At 41.6% G+C, this 20,353-nt stretch overlaps 1 protein-coding gene across 2 annotated transcripts; it reads left to right on the top strand.

The window, feature by feature from the left end:
• The first annotated feature begins 4,481 nt into the window (after positions 1-4,481).
• Positions 4,482-19,598, top strand: ANXA11 (annexin A11). Of its 2 annotated transcripts, none has more exons than XM_015866123.2 (15): positions 4,482-4,519; positions 8,775-8,835; positions 9,061-9,185; positions 10,075-10,431; positions 10,856-10,943; positions 11,262-11,356; positions 11,739-11,852; positions 12,536-12,626; positions 12,725-12,804; positions 12,926-12,982; positions 13,618-13,711; positions 14,234-14,329; positions 16,691-16,749; positions 17,268-17,390; positions 18,852-19,598. In XM_015866123.2, exons 2-15 carry the CDS (start codon positions 8,784-8,786, stop codon positions 18,909-18,911), a joined length of 1,491 nt encoding a protein of 496 aa, XP_015721609.1. In that variant the 5' UTR covers positions 4,482-4,519; positions 8,775-8,783; the 3' UTR covers positions 18,912-19,598. The 2 variants fall into 2 exon arrangements, with proteins under 2 accessions (XP_015721609.1, XP_085411086.1); XM_085554960.1 differs by having other exon boundaries at positions 4,482-4,692.
• Positions 19,599-20,353: the final 755 nt, after the last annotated feature.

Genomic DNA, 20,353 nt, shown 5'->3' with positions numbered 1-20,353 from the left:
GGGAGCGAGAGAAAAGCACGTGGTAATCGGGGTGTTGTGAAAACATTCCCTGTTAACCATTTCTTAGTTCTGATGGTTCCAAGGAAGTCAGGGGTCACAAACGAACAGTGACATCTGAGCACCAACAGATGTGGGATGTGCTCTGTTTTCTCCTAGGGTAAAGCGACTTAAATTATCCTCTGGCTTATAGCAGGTTATCTGTCATACCTGAGTTCAGATTTGTCATGTTTCTTACTCTCAGTTCTTCCTTTGTGTCATCCTGTGCCTTATGAATATGGAATAGATGTGCTTTTTCACAAGTTTTGGATGATTATGAAGCAGTTTAAATCCTGATAATGTGATAGAGACATCTGCTACCTACTGAGCTTCCAGTTTCAACTGCAGCATATTTTATCCTTGTTTATAGCTCGAAGGAAAAAGACTCAGTTCAGTAGACATGATTAGTTAAGGGTTAATTGTCATAGTACGAATAGCAAAACTGATGGAACCTACACCTGCTGTACCCTGCTGTCTTAGGCTTGAAGTCCTTGTTATAAATTTCTCAAGCCTTTATTTCAGTGCTGCATAGAAAAGACTGTGTGGACATGCAGTGTTCTCAGTCCACTCCTTAGTATGTTCTTACATGCTTTTAATATGTTAAAAATGCCTTTCTTGCCTTATTGGTGGTGAAGATAAGCCATCCACCCCTCCCGAAGCTATATAATATGTAGTAGAAAGAAGCCTCTGCATTGTGTTCTTGTTAAGCTTCTAAACAGCAACTAATACAGGCTCTTAAGTTATTTTATGATGCTGCTATGCCTGCTGATTCATTCTGAACTTCCATTAATATGTGTGTTACTGTCTGTCTAACCCAAGTGTTTTTGAAAATCAGCTAATATTTCTTCTTTTTCTGTGTAATACCTGTGCACAATACAGTTTATGTTGTTTTATTGACTGGACCTTGGTTATTTAAGTGGCTGCCTCTTCTACTAACGTTGTCCTGTTTTCTACTGGGTTAATTAAAACTTCTTTACAGTTTGAGCCGCTGCAAGAATATGATTAAATACCAGTGTTGAAATTAGTATTCAGACCGGAGATTTCCAAGTCTATTATACTTTAGAGTGTCACAATGAGAACATGCTTTGAAATAACTTATATGTCACTTAATGCAGAGCCTTGAGGTGTTCTGTAGTGGCCCTTCTTTTCCTTATTTCCTAAAGGAGGAAGTCCCCTGCTCAACTAGTGACCTGATTTGGTAACTCTCTATGACGTTACTGAGTGTCAGACTGCTTGAGTTGCTTCATTCTTCATTTCCTGTGGACTATGGGAAGAAGAAGGTGGGCCATCTGTTTTTGTGTCATATTAAGTTCCACTCAGAAACTCTGTGGGGCTGGAAAGTCGCTTATCATGATCAAGAGTACAGTGTGTTAATATAACATATGTTATAATAACATTATACATACCACAGCCAACAGTAGGGGGGATAAATGGCTGATATAGAACCTGTTTGGATGAGTTTCACAGGCTCCCAGTTGAATTACATTCACAAATGCTTAAATATGTCAGCTAATGTATTTGTTTTCTCTTACTGGGCGCTTAAGCTGTGCAGGTATAGGTGGGGTAATATTTTTTCAGGAGTATAACAGGCTAGAGCTAACACTGCCTCTCAAACATTATCAGACCTATAAAGCACTTGCAGAAGAAAAGGAATAAATGCATATGGTATTTTTTGATAGAGTTGAGGTTCATCTGAAGGTCCAGCTGTAGGAGAGGAAAACAGCGGGGAAAAAAAGAATTAGTAACTGCATGGTTTAGCAACAGTGTGTAAAACAGCAAGTTTAAAACCAAGGAATGCCTAGAAGAAATAACAAAACTGAAGAATTTAAGTGCTTATTTCTTCAGGTGCACGTATTCCTCATGTTGCCGAAAATACAATGGAAGTATTTGAGAGACTGCCTTTCCAAAACCCCCATCAATTCAGAGAACCTTAAAGAATCAAGCTCTGAACATGCAGGAAATAGGCCAGTCTGCCTCACCTCTGTTCCTGGAAAGATGATGGAACAGGTTGTGCTGGATGCCATCTCCAGACAACTGGGAGAAAAGGAGGTTATCAGGAGTAGTCAGCACCAACCTGGTGGCCTTCTGATATGTTGTCACTGGCTGGTTGGATGTGGGGGAGAGTGGTGGTTGGAGTCTACCTTGATTTCAGCAAGGCATTTGATACTGTCTCCCGTGACATCCTTATAACAAAGCTGAGGAAGTGTGGGGAAGAGTCCAAGTCAGGAATCTAGAGGCTCCTGGTAGGAATTCATGTTACGACTTCGTTACTTGTTTGAGTCTGTCATCTGTCAGAGGCAAAGTAGAATTTCAAGGAAGAAATAGCGGGCTGAGGGATTACAGGAATAAATTACTGGAGCTAGACCTGGATGTGTGCATGCAATACAAGAGGATGATCTGTTAGTGTTTTTATGCCCTTTAAAACATAGAAACGGCTTCCAATATGCCAAATAGCTCTAATGTGTGTCATGTAATTATAACCATCTGGTTTTACAGAAAATCTTCCTTTAAAGCTGGTGTTATGCAACTTTCTCTTGATATAACATGCACTATGATATCTTTTTGTTGACAAGAACATTTGCTGCCCATTACGGCTTTGGCAGGAAGAGGGATGTGATCCAGCCAAGGTTCCCGAAGAGCCTAAACTGAAGTTATCGTTCCTGTGTAAAAGTTTCCAGAAATGAAACATGCAAAGCTAATGCCTCATTCCCTGTCTGAAAATGGCACCTAGGGTGGTTTATGCACAATGGTTTCCTTGTCAGTAAAAAATATTCCATATGCTGCTGTAGCTAGCTCAGTTTTCTGTTTACGTAGCATCAAAGGTGTGGAACTTACAGCCACAGAAGCAGGATAAATAGACGGATTCATAGAAGTGAGCCATAAGCTGAACTTTACTTGAAATCCACGGAGCATTGCAATCAACTTTAACACAAGCACAGCCAGGTCTGGAATTATTATGGGACTGGTTGCAGCAGCACAAGTTTCCTTATATATCCCTGTTAGCCTAGGCATGATGCTCAAAGGGCTTTATTAACAACAGCGAACAACAGCACTGAAGAAATATGTTCATCTGAATTTTCTCTTGAAGAGATGACCCTTTGTAGATGCAGTTCCCATCCATAAAACCAGGTCTTATGCTTTAAGTAGTTTGAGCATATCCATCAAGATGAGTTCTAAATCAAATGGGCTTGTTTAAGACATGCATATGAGGAAATCCAGGCTCATAAGGAGGTTCTAAGACCCTGTATATGAAAATCCCAGGTTCAGAGAAGAGTTGATGCCCTGCTGTAGTTGCATAACTAACAATGTTATTGTGATGAGTATCTCAGCAAAAAAACAAGTAATTGCAAAAAGTCAGGCCTTCTTGGTGGTTGGTTTTTTTTTTCCTTTTGACCTTGTTTTGTTTCTCCAAACGCTTCCATGTGAGTGATTCACTCATCTTTAAAGAATGCATGTAGGAAAAAAAAATAAAAACATTTGTATTCGAGGGTTTATCTGCTACCCCTTGTGCTACAAAAGCTCTATGTGGGAAGTATTCCACCTCAGAACCTCTCATAGAACTTCACTGAAGGAAATGTGTATTATATATGACTTATATATAGACTTTTATAGACTTCTGTTGTTTTCCCTTCTCCCACCTCCCTGGGTCTGTGTTTGGTGGCATTTCTCACACAGCTGGGTAGCACAGTGCTTTGGGTGGGGTTCTTTTGCAGATGTTCTATGGTAAAAAAGCACAGCAGTTGAACCCTGCCATGAAGTAGAAGAAATGGTGGGCCAGGAAGCAGCAGTATGCATGATAGTTAGGGTTGTATGGCTGGGTTATGGTGGGACTTTATCTTCAAGATCTTTTCCAACCTGAGCAGTTCTGTGACCCTGTTCTGTTCTATGATGCTTTCCCAATGCAGGTGAAGGGCCGGTAATAGGAAGGGATCTTAGAAGGTTTAAACCAGTCTGTAAAGCCTGTTCTGTTTCCAGTTTTGAGTCAGCCGTGCTGCCGGCCTGAAGCACAAGAGCAATTCCTGTCCGAAGCAGTCAGCTTCTGCTTTTAAACCAGCCGTGCCCAACGGGGCAGCGCGGCCTCCCAGTCACACGGGCCGCCGGGTGGAGCCGTGCGGTTTCTATGAAGCAGACTTTCCACAGTGGAAAGAAGCTTTTGGTTCTGCTGGAACTCACAACCTTGTTATTGAGTCGGGAGCCGCTGGTGTTCCCCAAGGAAACGTTTCACGTCGTAAACACCGCGTGCCAGCCTTCCTGAAAGGAATACGGCTGCAAGACGTGCTAGCAGCGCCGTGTCTGCACCCCCACCCCCTCGCATGGCACTCAGAGCAAAGCGCCTCAGGAGCGGCCATGGGCTGTAACTCGCACAGCCCCGCCCGGCCTCGGAGCGCAGCCCGGCTCGCCCTCCCCTGACGCAGGGCTCTCCCCGCCTCCCGCTGCGCCCTGTCACCGCCTCACAGCGCGACCGGGGCGGCTGCGGAACGCGGTAGGAGCGGCTGCGGGGTGGGGGGAGTGAGGAGGAAGGGGGGGAACGTCCCCAAGAGACGGGGTCGGGGCAGGGGGCTGACGGGGCTCAGGGGGCGGTGAGCGGCTGTTGCTGCCTGCAGGACGGCCGGGCGCTTCTCGCGTTCGTACTTGTGTGCTCTGCGTGTGTCCTTGGTGCGTTCTGAGCTGCTGGTTTTGCTGTGAGGCAGAAGCGAAGGGGGTTCTTCTGGGAGAACTGTCCGTGCGTGCTTTATTTTTCCTTCCTTTATCTATTTATTCCTTTTTTTAACCAGCTTCCTGCGAGCTGCTTGCAGCGTACTTCCCTTTTTCTGGCCCTGTGCGTTCTTAAAGCGTCTTAAAACGGAAGCTGTTCAGCTCCTGTTATAGTTTAATGGTCTGTGAGGCAGTAGAAACGTGTCCACATAAAAAGAAGATGCCATGTACTGCTGTATAGCCAGTTTAGTTGGTGTGGTACCAGAAAATAGATGTCTTTTGGAGACTGTAGTGAGAACATAACTCAGTTCCTCCTGCGGGTGGGAGATAAGTTAACCAAATATTTTCATTGTACCGGTTCTGTTGTTGCTTGCAGTTTGCTCTAGATGTTATCAGTTCGCTACAAGATCTGGATAGGAAGGTAGATCTAGATAGGAATTTGGGGTAAATATAGAGCAGGTCGCAGTGGAGATGTGCTGAGGTGGTTCTAGAAGTCACTTAGATGAAGTGCTTGTGCTGAGCAGGCAGCCCGTCCTGCCCATGCCCATCAGCTGGTGTGTGAGGCTGAACCTGTACTGCTCAGCTGTCCCAGATGTGAGTCTAGGCTGGTGCTCATCACTGCATCATAGGAACACAAGGCCTTTTCAGTCTGTTTTCAAGAATAAAAACCTGGTAATGTGTGCTATGTGGCTGGCCATGGCACAGAGCGGGATCTCTGTGCTGTCTAATCATTACCAGCATCCTTTCTAAGAACAAGGAAGCAGACCGAAGGCCTGCCCAGGCGTTGCTTCCTGGTCTTTGTGCATTGGCTATGAGAGGAAGCCTTGTTCCTCCACTGCAGGGCGTACTCTCTTGAGCGTGCTTGGAAATTGTCACCGTCCTGTCCCTCTGTTCAGGCTTTGTCTCAGCTTTTGGTGGGAGAGAGCTCAGGCCTGGGTGCTTTCCATTCCTTGTAGCTGTTGGTTGGTATTTGTTTGGACACTGGGAGAGATGGACCTCTGCAGGCTTTTGGCTCCCAGCTTCTGAGAATCTTTGCTATGATAGGCCTCTAATTCACATTCCTGAAGGTACGGGCATATGTTCTGATTAAAAAAGGATGTTGGAGATGTAACTTTGCTGTGGCAAGTTCCTTGGACTCAGATGCTGAAGTTGCCTGAGGAAGACAGTAGCAATATTCTTTTTTATTGTTACTTGAGAGACCAACTTTACGCCTGGGAGATGGGTATGTTCTATAAACATATAAATGTGCTGTGGGCGTACTGAGTGCTACAGTGTCGCTTTAGTTCTGTAGGATCCCCCACAGAGGGTGCTTTGTGAGGTGGATTAATTACTGTTTACTTTTCACTGAAGATGCGAAAAAAATTGTCTTTTATGGTAGAACTGAAAATAGATTGATAGAAATCCTTGAGGCATTAGTCAGCTGGGAACATAATTTGGGCCATTTATAGCATGTCCAGGAGTCACATACACAGAAGACTTAAAACCACACTGCAGGGCTCTTAGTTTCACAGGGTGTAGGGTATTATATCTGCTGTAGGAAAGAGCAACTTCAATGCTGCGTTGGGCTAAGCAAGTCAAAAATAGATCTTGCTTAGGCTGGTACAATAGCAGGTAGCCGATATGATGCTGACTGTGGCTTGTCCTTGTCTTACACAGACACAGTAGAGGATGGGCAGCTGACCTGTGATGAAGATCTGCAGCCTGCTGTAAGGAGGCAGATGCTGTTCTGAGCTCTTGTGGTGCAATCAGCAGTCCTGGAGCGGGCTCTGCTTTCTGCAGAGAGGAGTTGTGTAATATATAGCTTTAGGCAGCCTTTTGTTACCGCATCCTAGTAAGTAATTCACCCTGAAGAGATGGAAAAGACCAAGGAGTAAAGTTTCTTCAGTGTTCCCTGGAAAGCAGTCCTAATTAAACAGATTGCTTTCAACCAACAAAGGCTGTGATGTTTTCATAACTGTTGCCTTCAGGCTATTGGAGCATGGTATTGTTGGAGGCTGAATGCTGAACTAAACAAATTGCATGGTCCTCATTTTTAGGTGTTACCTGAAGGGTGAGCTCTGAGGGCGAGGAGAGGACCTTAACAGTGTCAGTTCTATATTTAATACAAGGCACTCCCTGTTTCTGTTTGCTTTTTGTTGGTGTTTTTTTTTCTCTCTCATGTGCTTTTATGACTGAGCAAACACAGTCCTCGGTGTTCCTGTATCCTCCCACGCAGTATTTATATAACTGGGTGGTGGACTCCTGAATCCTCTTCTCTGTTGTCAGCAATTCAGTGTCCCCCTTCTGTTTTGACTAAGATGTAGCAGAGTAAAAGTTGGTGTGGTGGGCTTAGAAAGAGATGAGGTTGTGGGAGTGGCTGGGGAATTGAATGTAGAATGGTTTGCTCAGTTAGAGGAATGGCCAGCAGGGCTTGATGAAGTGATGACGGAGGAGGTTTGTGAGCGTGAGGAGTTGGTGTGTTTGTGGATTTGGTTTGCCTGGAATGGAACCAAGGTGGAAGAAATTCCTTGTGAAAAGGCTTGGACAAGTACAGCATTCAAAAGAAGCAAGTGGAACTTCTTGCTATATATAGTAACACTTTCTCTTAGGCTGCTAATGAAGTTTGCCATTAGTTGTCAACCTCAGTATTAATTGCTAAATGACTCTTTTCATTATTATTCTTTAATCAGAAGGGAATGTTCCACATAGGATTAAAAGCGTGCTAGCAACACTTCTAGGACACGCAGCTCCCATTCTGCCCTGCCCTTCACCACAAAAAAAAAGGCCTTTCTGTGTTTTAATTTGTACCTTAAGCTGTATTGAAAAGCATCTTGTTATCATTATTGGATTTATACATGACAGGCAAACAATCCCCCCATGATTACCCATAAAGTGGGGGGGTATTTCTCTTCATTATAGCAAGTTACATCACCTTATAAGCAGTGGAAGTGCATTGTACTAGGTGTTGAAGTAGGAAACCTTTGTTAACTGTTTTGGGTTCTTTGTTTTCTTCTTTGTCTTTCGTGCTGTTTGTGTGTTTGAGTGGTTATGTGTAGTTAGACAAGAGGCTTCTGCCTGTCCTGCTTCATTCAGGAGCTGCTGGGGGGAAAAGGCAGCAGAGTCCCAGCCTGGTATAGGCCATGAATAGGTCAGATTTTATTACACCAAGTAAATTAATAGCAAAAAGAGGATAAAAAGCCCTGGTCTGGGGCCACTGGTGCCCATGGGGCCCTGTGCTGGATCAGCCTACTCCTGAAGAATGGATCCATGGTGTGAAGCCATGTTGGAAGGGTGCCTTAACAGCTGCAGCCTTTGGGAAGCCCACTTGATCAAAATACTCTCCCAAAGAAAGGGACTAATAACTACAAAGGCATATACAAAGCAAGTGATGCACAGTGCCATTACTCACCATGCACTGACCAATACAGAGCCAGTCTCCAAGCAGTGGTTAACAGTCCACTTTTATTTTGGGCACTGATGACATGGCACTTGTCTGTACGTTCTGACAGAAGCACTGTCGACTTCTAGAGATCCAATTTATTTCAGTGATCTCCTTTAGGTACGCCCTCTATTACAGTGCTGACAGTGTTGTGTCCTTTCAGCTTCTTACTCTGACCTTGTGCTTCTGCATACGTTTCCATTTCAGTCACCTCCTACGCAGCTCATGATCTTAGTCATTTGATGATGTGGTTTGTTTGTCAACTGCTTTTTCTACTTCTGGTTAACAAAACTGTTCTGCATAGGTTGTGAACTTGGTGATAATTTAATGGCACGGTAACATGCTTTAGAGTGATGCATCCTTAACAATGTAATTGACAAAATGAGGAGTATGTATGAAATGAGTAAGAGAAATAATCTGAGGAGAGACGGTATAGCTGGTTAAATATCTGAATATATTCACTGGTCCAAAATAAAAAGTCCTTTCCCCAAAAAAGCCCCTGCAACTTGTCTGGTTGTTACCCAGATTGTATTGCCTGGCTTCTGCAAACATACTGCCTGTTGATTTCATGTGGTGTAATTAGCCAGGCACTGCAGAAAATGACTGTCTCACGTCTGCTTTTCAGGTCTTTGCAATGAGTTACCCGGGCTATCCCCCAGCAGGTGGATATCCACCAGCACCCCCAGGTGAGTCAATCAGATGAAGTAACTGTTAAGTGACCAATGGTCCTCACAAGTGAAAAGGTGGAATGAATGAAGCGTGAGTCTGCAGGGTTTTCTGGACACTGGGGCTTCCAGTGGTTTCTTCCTACGTTCAGTTTGGAGTTTTTTGTGGTGGTGTTTTATCTTGGCTGATAGACAAGCTTTAAAAGGTGTCGTGTCTTGTTTCAGTGCAGCTGTGTTTGATTTCAGGTGGCAGTCCTTGGGGTGGTGCTGCCTATCCACCTTCAAATCCACCTTCAAATCCACCTCCAATTGGTCTAGAAAATGTGGCTGGCTACGCTAATCAGTTCAACCCAAACTACATGGCCGGAATGGTGAGTCTGCTTTCATTTGATGTTTCTTACTGTGACGACTTTAAGTTGTGATGCTGGTACTGTAGACAAATAGTTTACAGCAGGTTTGTTTTGCACCTTTGTTTAAACGCTGAACATTCAGTACCATCTGTTGAAGTAAATGGTTACCACAAGCTATTCTTTATGTTAGTGAGGCAGAATCTGTTGATAAATTTTGTCTGAAGAGCCTAGTTTCAGAAGCTGAGGATGTAAAACATGACTTTGCCATGCACAGGAGTGGGGACGTGTGTGCTTAATACTGACTGTCTGTTGTTAATGTATTCATATTGGCAAACACAGCTCAGGTTTTGCTTATTACCTGCTTTGGGGCCAGTTGAAAAAGGAGCCAGGTTCTGCAGTTGAGGCAAGTGACTCATCTCTGAAGAAAGCATAGGATCAGCTCTGCTAATGTTTAACAGATGTCAGTAAAAACCCTTTACACTGGCTGAAGAAAACGCAGGCGTTGCCAATGTGACCTTTTTTTGCTTAGGGTATAAGTGAGTTATGTTTCTTAGATTTTAGTCTCCAGAAATCTGCTATAAAACATAAGGATTTCACAGCATGCTAAGACACTTGCATCATTACTATCTTTCTGAGGCACTGATTAAGTGAATTCAGCAGTCAGAGTGAGCAACATAGTTACCTGGAGTGCTCACAGCAATATCCACAGCTACTGTACAGCTACAGTAAAACGAAGCCAACTGAATGATGTTATTTTTCTAGCATCCTTTCTAATTCAACCTGATCGTTGCGAAGTTCCTTGGAGATGCAGCACTAGATATGTTTGGGGGTGTGGGAAGATAAACACATTGTGTTAATAATGGGATTGAAATTCAGCTATTTGTAAAGCTCCTCTCTTGCTTTTTTGCAGGCATCCAATATGGCAGGGACATTTGGAGGGTCAAATGTACCACAAGGCATATACCCTTCAGCACCTGGGGGTTATCCACCAGTACCTCCAGGTGGCTTTGGACAGCCTCCATCAGGACAGCAGCCCTCTTACGGGGGGTATCCTCCATCTGGAGGAAATGCACCAGGATACCCAGGTGGCCCTGCGCTGGGCCAGCCCACCATGCCTCCTGGTCAGCAGCCTATGGGATTTCCAGGACAACCACCAGCACCTTACCCAGGGCAGCAGCCCATGCCAAGTTATCCACCAGGCCCAGCTGTGAATCCATCTATGCCCTCTTATCCAGGACCTACAGGGCCTACAGTCTCTCCTGGAGCAGTAAGAGCTTTCAGTGCTTTTGTTTTACAGTGTGACTGCATGTGTTCTTCTGAGTTTTCTTTGTGTGTCTAAAAATGAAAGAAAGTCACAAGAAGTTTGACCAAAGCAGGAGTTAGAATCAATATAGGCATCTGTGAGTTCAAATATATGCTATTGGACTGCATTATCAAAGAAGAAACAGAAGACATAAACTCAAATTCCATTTCTTTTGTTTTTTCTAGCTTAAGGTATCTGTAGTTACATACACAGCTTAATCAAACTCTGATTTTGCATTTTATCATAATACAGGTATAGAAACAAACAGTTTAGTTTATGTTGACTGCCTTGCTTTTTAAAGTAAGGAAAAAATGCTTTTACCATTTTAAGTAGCAAAATGCAGTCTTGTACTGATTAATGCTAATATACAGCTCAACTTTGATTTTAGTATGGAAACAGAGGCACAATCACTGATGCACCAGGATTTGACCCTCTGAAGGATGCAGAAGTCTTGAGGAAGGCCATGAAGGGATTTGGTGAGCAGTCTGTGAATTTGCTATTTAATTTAAGCACCATTTCAGCTTTGTTTCAGTACTGCCTTTTGCCATTGTTAACATACTCACTGAGTAGGCTGGCTTGCGTGTTCTTGGTAACCAGAATTATTGAAAGTGAATGTAGATGAAAACAACATGGTGAACTTGGTATTTGCAGGTTTATGTGGGGTGGTATTTTGGATATGACAGATGAGTAAGAAGCATGTGTGTTGGGCTTGGTAGAAGTAGAGACTTGAGAAACCAAAAGCTGAATCCTCATGTGACATGCATGCTCACTGTGGTGTTTGTGTTCATGTACAGGAACCGATGAACAAGCTATTATAGATTGTCTTGGAAGCCGTTCAAACAAGCAGCGACAGCAGATCATGCTCTCCTTCAAAACAGCTTATGGAAAGGTAAATACATCATGAGACAAGTAAGAAGAATAAGGTAGTATGGCGCGAGTTGGAAGGGACTTTAGAGATCGTGTAATTTCAACCCTCTGCTCTGTGCAGCAGGCAGGGTTGTCAACCACTAAATCAGGCACTAGAGCTGTATTTCAGGTGAGTTATATAGTGCAGTTTCTCTTAGGTAGTTACTGTGGCCCTTCTCTTCTGTACAGTCTATTTAATTTCACCTTAACTATATAAATATGTATGTTATTTTTTGCTGTGTTAAATGTTGTTGAGTGGAGTAACTTTACCTTGGAGATAAATTATTGATGCTTACGCATAATGGATTTTAAGTGAAGTCCAGAATTTGTTTATCTTCATGAACTCTTTATTTAATGCTCTGTAGGATTTGATCAAGGATCTCAAGTCTGAGCTATCGGGTAACTTTGAGAAGACCATCTTAGCAATGATGAAGACACCCGTCATGTTTGATGCTTATGAAATCAAGGAAGCTGTAAAGGTTTGTGTAGGATAAACAACTTCATAACACAGTAGGGAATATTTGAGCTGATGAAATTTGTGGTAGTAATTTAAAAGCTTTGCATTCAGATGTCCTTTCCATTCAGATATTCACCCCCTCTTTACTCCATTTCTTGGTGTTTTATAATATGAAAATAACAATTCTTAATTTTACTAAGCTTTTTAAAGGTAAAGAGCGTTTAATAGGTTTGTGTTGTAACAAGGATTTATTAAAAATTGATAAGATGTCAGAGGCAAAGTTCTGCTAGGCTTCACAGTTCATTTATTGCACAGTCTTTAGCAAGCCACTATGGTTATGCTCTTTTCAGTCAGCTACTGCGTGAGGCACGTTTGTGTCTTGGTTTTTGCTGTGAGGTGTTGAGCTGACAGCCCTGCTCCACTCAGAATTTCCAGGTCCTGTACACTGAGTGCTCAGAAATAGCTCTAAAAACAAATTAAACTATGATGTGGAGCAAGGTTCACTTTGTTTTGGTTTTTGGGAAGAATTTACATGCAACATTCAAACGACATGCTTTGGGTTTTCCTGTTTCAATGTACTATTGTATTTATTCTCTCCATATTTGTATTCTTCTTTGTTCTTTATGTTATTTCATATTGGGTTCAAGAAGAGTTTTCTCTTACGGTTTGCTATTGTGGGGTTTTCTGTTTGATTTGTTTTTTCAGGGCGTTGGCACGGATGAAAACTGTCTCATTGAAATCTTAGCTTCTCGAAGTAACGAGCATATTCAGGAGCTCAACAGGGTCTATAAAGCAGGTTAGATTTGTTCATCTTTTTCTCATTAATCCCTGACATCATTAATTTGGAGGATGGGCAGAGCTGTATGATTATTCATGGTTGCGTCTCCCTTACAGAATTTAAGAAGACTCTGGAGGAAGCAATCAAAAGTGACACATCTGGACACTTTCAGAGGCTTTTAGTTTCACTTAGTCAGGTACTTCTGTGCAGAGCTTATGGGCACTTGGGTGCTTGTGTGTGTGTTGTGGCTGTTGTTGTTTGTTCTTTATTAAGAAAAAAACCACCAGCAAAACTTCTGCCTCTTCAAATTCTTTCAGGGAAACAGAGATGAAAGTACAAATGTTGACATGTCTCTTGTCCAAAAAGATGTACAGGTCAGTATGAAGCTCTTCATTATTTGTAAGTTGAGTACACTGATATGTAACTGTGTGGTCTCTTGGTCTTGGATGTTGTGTGTGTTTTCCTGTAGTAGTGTTTCCGTTTCAGTAAGTGGAAGGGTTATAAAGGGGTGTAACAACTGCATTAGAGCCTTGTGGCTCCATTCCTGAGAGGAGGCTCTAGGGAATGAAGCCCCTCTTTTTTTTTTCTGTTTGCTTGATTGGGTTTGCTTTGATTTTAAAATCTCTTGCTGTTCCAGTTGGTGTCACTTGTTTGTGCTGCTGTTAGTTATGTAAGGAGCTCGGGCTTTTTGCATCAAGTAGGGCAGTTGAAGCTGATAACTTAGAGGTATAGAAATCAAACTAGGCTCAAGTCTTCCTAGGAAGAATAATTTTCAGCTACTTTCTAAGTGTTCTTTTTGTTTTCCTTTTGGTAATTCAGAGCTGGTTTGTATTAAGCACCAGTTTTGGGATTAGTTGCTGCTTATTGCTGGCTCCTGTTTTCCAGTGGTACTTAAACCAAGGAATGGCTGTAAAGGAAAGAGAGGCTGTAAGGAAACGGATTTGTAATTCATATTTTCGTCATGATGACGTTTCTAATTTATAATGTGTTCGTTCTGCCCTGAGTTCAGGAGCTTTATGCAGCTGGTGAGAACCGTCTAGGAACTGATGAATCCAAATTCAACGCCATTCTGTGTGCGAGAAGCAGGGCCCACCTCAGAGCAGGTAATGGTATCCAGACCTCCTCATAAACGTTGCACTGACTCTGTTGTTTGTAATCATAAGCACGTCCAACACTGCCCTCTGCTTGTGTTCTGTCATGGGTAAAATGGGAGTGATGATAACTCAGGGGAAAGCCAAGTGAATTCCCTTGAAGAAAAGGGTATGCAAGAGCTGTACGTTATGATAGTCTCTCTTAAGTGTCAGAGCTGGTAGAGGTCATATTTGTTCACATTTTTCTCTGATAAAGGAGTGAGAAATGAGAATTTGTTTAATTTGGTGTTCCCCTTACAGCGATTTCTTCCTGTAGCCCTTCAGAAATAAGCACAGAACTAGACAAGCTGTGAGGAGCATGGTGATACTTAAATGGAACAGTGTGGTTCAAATCATCTTTAAAATTTCAGGACTTCTGTGAGTCTGCTGCATTACCAAGTTGAGAAGTGCTTTCAAAATAAAGCAATACACATCATGCACCACTGCCATCTCTTTGTGAGACTGACTCCTGAATCCTTTATTTCCTGTTGACAGTTTTCAGTGAGTACCAGAGGATGTGTAACCGGGACATAGAGAAAAGCATCTGTCGTGAAATGTCTGGAGACCTGGAGAAAGGCATGCTGGCAGTAGGTACGTGCCATATGTGTAAAGCAGGCCTCTTAATTCACCTCAAAATGGATGATGAGGCTTTAGCTTCAGGGAAGCTGCTTGATTTAAATCTTGCATGCTAAACTTTGAATGCTAAAATGGGGAGAGAGAATTATTAACTTGGCTTGGATTTAAGAAGTGATTATATGTTCTACCCACCACTGTGAGAGTGAGAATAGGATACTTGGGACAGCTTTGGAAATAAAGCGAAAGGCATTGAAATTGTAAACCTCTAGCTAGTTTTTATTAGAGGGAGAACTTAAATTTGATTCCAGAGAGGTTATTTTTTTTCCCCTATTTCCTTCAAATCTTTGTTCAGAAGTGTTTCTGGTACTTGGGAAGGGCCAAGTTCTACCTCAGATTTACCCTTGATACTTTTTAAGATAGCAGTCACTGGTTACCACTAAGAGCTATGAGAGGCCCTAGAGTCCTTGTGCAGTGGTTCTGTTTAGGGTGGTTTATTCTAAACAGAGTCACATGTCTCTCTCTTTAGTTTTGTCTTCGTCTCTTAGGTGAAGTTACTTCTTTACATTTCCATTTCTATTTCCATGTACTGTTTTGAACTTACTGTGGTATCTAGCTGTGCTTCTCGAAGTGTTCTTTTTTGATGTTTTATATTATGGTAGTATCAGGGAAAGGGATGTACCTAGGAGAAAATGAGAAACAAATGAACTACAGCAACAAAACACAGCTTCTTCAGTTCCTGTTGAAATCAATAGGAATGTTTATCACTGGGGGAGTAAGATAGGAGAAAACATTTGGCTCAACTGCAGTGAAGCTGTGCATTTTTTTCTCATGGAAGTTTCTAACATAATATTGCAAAATAAAGATGATTTTGTGGGACTTCACTCCTTCACTTGTCTTATGCATGTCTGAACTATATAGCCATTATGCAGTCAATAGTCTACTTGATAAAGTTGCCCCTTTTCTAATGGTGAGGGTGTTTTCTATGACCCAGGCTGAGCCTAGCTCTGTTGTTGTAGTACATGAGCAGACCCTTTTCCAGCATTCTGAATCTTTCACCTCAACAAGTATTCATGTTAGCAAGCCAAACTTGAAGTATAGTTTGTTTGCAGAACACTAGCTCAGTAAAGAAACTTAACTATAGGAGTTTATAAGTTGTTTGGCCTCATGGAGCTTTGCAGTCACATGGCAGATCTTTATGTGGATGAAAACTGAGCATTGGGACTGTAACTTTCAAATAAATCAGTAACCTTTAGAGGATAAACTTGCATTAATATCCACTGAATGAACTTCAGTTTTGTTTAGTGATGTGTGTATGTGTGTGTATATATAGATGTATATATACATGTGTATGTGTATCTAGCATCATTTGTTCTTTTAACCTTGTTTTCCACAAAAAAAAATCAAGGTTTTTCTAATTGAAAATGTTCAATTTTGCTTTTCTTAAAGCTTTCTGGATTGTAAACTGGTAATTTACCCTGACATCTTCAAACATCTTAGTGTGTGATTGTGTTGTTTTAATGACAATCAAGAAACGTGCATTTCATCTGTCATTTGTTCCTGAGATGTTGTACATATCTAACAACTGCGTGTTTTAAACTGTTCTCTCTCATCTACATTTTGCTGTTCAGAAAATACTTTTTTCCTATATAGAATGTATTTTGCTGTGAAATGTATATTTAGGTTTATCCCTTTGGTTCTGTGTTGCTCTGATACTTTTTGTGCTGTCATATACAAGCTGGTTATGGTTTGCTGTCCATGCAATACGCCACAGATTGCATGGCTGTTAACCCAACATAGGATCAGTTTAGAGACTGTAGTTTTAATGAGTGATGAACAGATAAATATCAAAGTCATTTGATTTGGCTCTTCTTCTCTAAGAGTTCTAATGAACTCTGCTAATGAAACATGAAAATTGGTCATTGTTAATAAGCATATCAAGGATTTTTCAAGAATCCGTGTGAAATTCGTGGCTAAAGAAATGCATAACTGGCTTTGAATAAATGGTGCAGTTCCTGTTATAGATGTGTTCCTATCTTAGAGCAACTCATCCCAACTTAGAGTGTTTCTTGAATTTGCCATGCCTTCTAGATGCATGGCCTAGGATTTCTCAAATTTAGGAAGAACTAATGACACTTAATTCTGTTCTTCGAGCCTCCTATTGCCTCTCCATACCCTACTTCCTTTTCAGAAGCAACAGTCTTGTTGTTAGAGGTAAAAGGTACAAAATTGTTTCACTGACTAACTGAAGGGATGGAAACTGCATCATACCATCTCTATGTTTAGGTAATTAAAGCATGGGACTGAGCTTGAAAAACAGTCATGAGATTATGTTTGGGTAGGAGTGTGTGACTTCAGTAATACTGTTTCTTCTTGCAGTTAAATGCCTCAAGAACACACCAGCATTCTTTGCAGAGAGGCTGAGGAATGCTATGAAGGTAGGTGCCTGTGGCAAGATGCATAAATTCAGCATGTGTTTGTAAATGACTGTACTGTTCATTGGAATGAATACTTCAGCCACCCTGGAAAGAATTAATGATACTAATTAAAAGATAACTAATGAGCTGGAGGTATTTTTTCAGTGAACAGAAGACATGTAAGATTTTGTATTATGGAAGGCTGGAAAAATCTATCTCATTTGATCTGCTTGGCAAAATGTATATAACCATACCACAAATTTATTGTTTTATTATGAGGATTTCTTCCCTCAGTGAAACAAGTGAAACAACTGATCTGCGTAAGACTTGTTCATAACTTTTAAGTAAGGAGGGCTAACTGAAATAAGTGTACTACCAGTACATTTAAAGTATTAGTGCATAGGCTAAATTGCTACTAAGCTTATTGAAGGTAGTTGGGTTTTGCTAGCAAAGTGTGGTAATCTCTTTAGATTAATGCTGTATCATCCACAATTTCTACACGTCATTAATGTACAACGTTGTTGTTCTGTTTATTCCAGGGAGCAGGAACAAAAGACAGAACTCTGATTCGAATCATGGTGTCCCGCAGTGAGGTTGACCTTCTGGACATACGTGCAGAATACAAGCGGATGTATGGCAAATCCCTCTATGCAGATATCACTGTAAGTCTTAGAGCTGTAGTTTCCCCAGTTCATTTGCCAAAGGATGCCTATAGGGACTTAAGAAGCTTCATTCACTATGTAATGAAGGTGCTGAATCTGTTAAGTCCCTCTGTGTTCCTCTGGTTTTTAGCATGGAGATGCAGCTTAGTGTTGCTTACAGGGAAACCTGGGAGGATAGTGAAGGATATTGTGTGCACCAGAAAGTCTGCGCTATTCTGCCAGCAACTACTGAGTCTTTTTGGCCTGGAGACACCAAGGATCAGCTATCAGAAGCTTTTTTACAAGTCAGTTACTCTCTGACAAAGATGGCACTTCATACAGTATTACATGATATTTTACATTTCAGGAATAGGAACAGATCGTTCTCATTTACTTGACTGAACTTGATTGTTTCAGTAAGTGTGGACATACGGTGTAAACCCCGCCTCTTTTGTAAAAGCAGAGTTAAAAACAGATTTGAAAAGTAACTCCTTCATTCATCTGCCATTGTTCGTAAATACACAGCAGTTCTTTCAGCACATGCATAAACAAAAAATGCTTTATATTTTGCAGATTGTACTTTTTGTAGTGCATCTCCTTGTCACTATAGATTTTTATCTGGATAAAGGCTTTCAGGGATAAATACACTAGCTGTAACAGTCCTGTGGAAAGGGGTGGAAGGCCTCATCAACCAGGTCTAGTTCAATAGCAGCTCGCAGTGAATGCTTTTTAGTCATAGAAGCACCAGGCAAAATTAATCTAGCAGAGCTAGCTGAATGGTGATCATAGAATGCCCTGGGTTGAAAAGGACCACAATGCTCATCTAGTTTAACTCCCCTGCTGTGTGCAGGGTCGCCAACCAGCAGCCCAGGCTGCCCAGAGCCACATCCAGCCTGGCCTTGAATGCCTGCAGGGATGGGGCTTCCACAGGCTCCTTGGGCAACCTGTTCCAGTGCATCACCACCCTCTGGGGGAAAAACTTCCTCCTAACATCCAACCTAAACCTCCCCTGTCTCAGTTTAAAACTATTGCCTCTTGTCCTATCACTATGCACCCTCATAAACAGCCATTCCCCCTCCTGTTTGCTGCTGTTCATGAATACTGTTGGACACTTTTTCACGTACATTCATTGTGGTTTCTGTTTCCCCCAAATCAAAGAGATGTTATTTAAGTGAGGTGGGAGATTGATTTCTTGATGTCAGGGCACCCATATACCAGTTACCTAAAGAGGTTTATTCCCTTGTTAATGTTTTCCACTCCATAATAGAAAGAGCATATTTCACTGTTTCATTGTTGTTGTGTTTAATAACAAGTGAACACCTACTTTCTTTCAGCCCTGCCTGAATAAAGCCCTGTTAGTTATTTGCTTGTCATTTGAGATGCTTCAACTTCATTTTCTTTCTTCCTTCCCCTTCCGATCTCCACACCCTCAGAAAAGCAGAAAACAAGCCTTTAACTTTCTTTTCCTGGCTTTATTTCCAGGGGGATACTTCAGGAGACTACCGGAAAATCCTACTCAAGTTGTGTGGTGGAAATGACTAAATGGAACACGGAGCTTTCATTTAATCAAAAAAAAAAAAAGGGGGGGGGGGGAGGGGAGGAGGGAAGGCAGCTGCTATTTTCATGGTTTTGCTTAAAAGCATCTTTTTTTTACCCAAAAGTAAATATGTTATGAGCTATCTTTCTTAAAGCAATTTGCTAGATTAAAAAAGAAAGCAAAAAAGAAGCCCAAAAACATGCACACAAAATATTAACCTTATGTATCATCTGCTTATAGGATTCTTTATGTTACCCTCTATAATCCAAGAATGAGGGGTTATTTTTTAGCTTGTTTTATTTGTCTGAAATAATTCTATTTGTGAAGTGACAATCGCGGCTGTATGGTTAAAGGCTTTATTTTGTACAAATATCACGTGCCACTTTATTGCCAGTTTTATATGTATTGTAAGCAGAGGTGCTTTTATACCTGAACCTTGCCTTTTTGTGTCCAACTGAGACTGTTTTTAGAGAGGTTTTGTTGAGTTCTATTTTCATGACTTGGCTGTATGTTTCAAAGAAAGTTGTGTTCTGTGTTGCTTTTATCAGCAGGGCAGCTGCTGTCACAGGGCAGTAATGATGTTGATATGGGTAGAACTTCAGTAGTTCATGTCTTCAAGGTTTTGGTTTGTGCCTTAGATATTGAAATATATCTGGGAAGAGATAATAAAATTAAAGCTGTCTGTCTTCTAATGCTTTGGAAGCTCTGCTTTTTGTTGTTTGTGCCGTTCTCAAAATGAAAGTGTAGAAATAGAAATATTTGGAAAGAAACAACACTGAAGTTGAAGAAGCATAGAGACAGGTCGGTAAAAAGAGATTGCTTATTAATCGAGTATGTGCAAATTCCTCTATTTACTGCACACGCGAGTGCACACAGCTTTCTGTAAAGGCCAGGTAGGTCTTTTTTTTTTCCCTAGAGGAAGCTGTGTTGCTGTTTGTCGTGGAAGAATTCAAATGTTTTGAATGTGCATCCAAATCCATGAACAGAATTTCTTATTCTATAAAGTGGAACAATATCATTACGTAGTGGGGAGAAATGCTGATGTGAGATAAACAGGTAAATACACAGGGTCTTGAAACGTTTTCCTTCTCTTAAAGTATATGCCTTTTCTTTTCCAAACCTTTCAAGTCCCCCATCTGTTCTCCTTTAAGTGTTTTAATGAGTGTTTTGTGTCTTTAAGGTATTTGGTTTTTGCTCCTCCATGAAATGGGAAGGTCGATGCTGGAATTAACAGGAGGTGGTGTTGTCACCACAGCAAGACAGGCTGAGGAGTATAAGCCTAATAGGAAAGTCTAGCAGGCTGTGCAGTCTATCTGCAAGTTCTGACATGGATGTGCATCCAGGATTCTTATTTCAGTCAGTGACAGCAATGTGACTGTGGCCAAAGCTACACCATGCCGTGTGTCTGGTTTGGTCAGACAATCTAACTTCATCTCGAGAGGCAATT

The sequence above is a fragment of the Coturnix japonica genome, chromosome 8 (assembly GCF_054131305.1).
Source record: "Coturnix japonica strain WE chromosome 8, WE-NBRP24, whole genome shotgun sequence".
Taxonomy (NCBI): Eukaryota; Metazoa; Chordata; class Aves; order Galliformes; family Phasianidae; genus Coturnix; species Coturnix japonica.
Note: the sequence above shows the minus strand (reverse complement) of the source record. Positions and strands in the feature narration are given on the sequence as shown.

Bases quoted from the DNA above. Each gene is read 5' to 3' on its own strand.
- ANXA11 (XM_015866123.2), top strand. From the start codon at position 8,784: ATGAGTTACCCGGGCTATCCCCCAGCAGGTGGATATCCACCAGCACCC. The intron at 12,627-12,724 runs GTTAGATTTGTT...TCTCCCTTACAG, and splicing joins CAACAGGGTCTATAAAGCAG to AATTTAAGAAGACTCTGGAG. The intron at 14,330-16,690 runs GTACGTGCCATA...TTCTTCTTGCAG, and splicing joins GAAAGGCATGCTGGCAGTAG to TTAAATGCCTCAAGAACACA.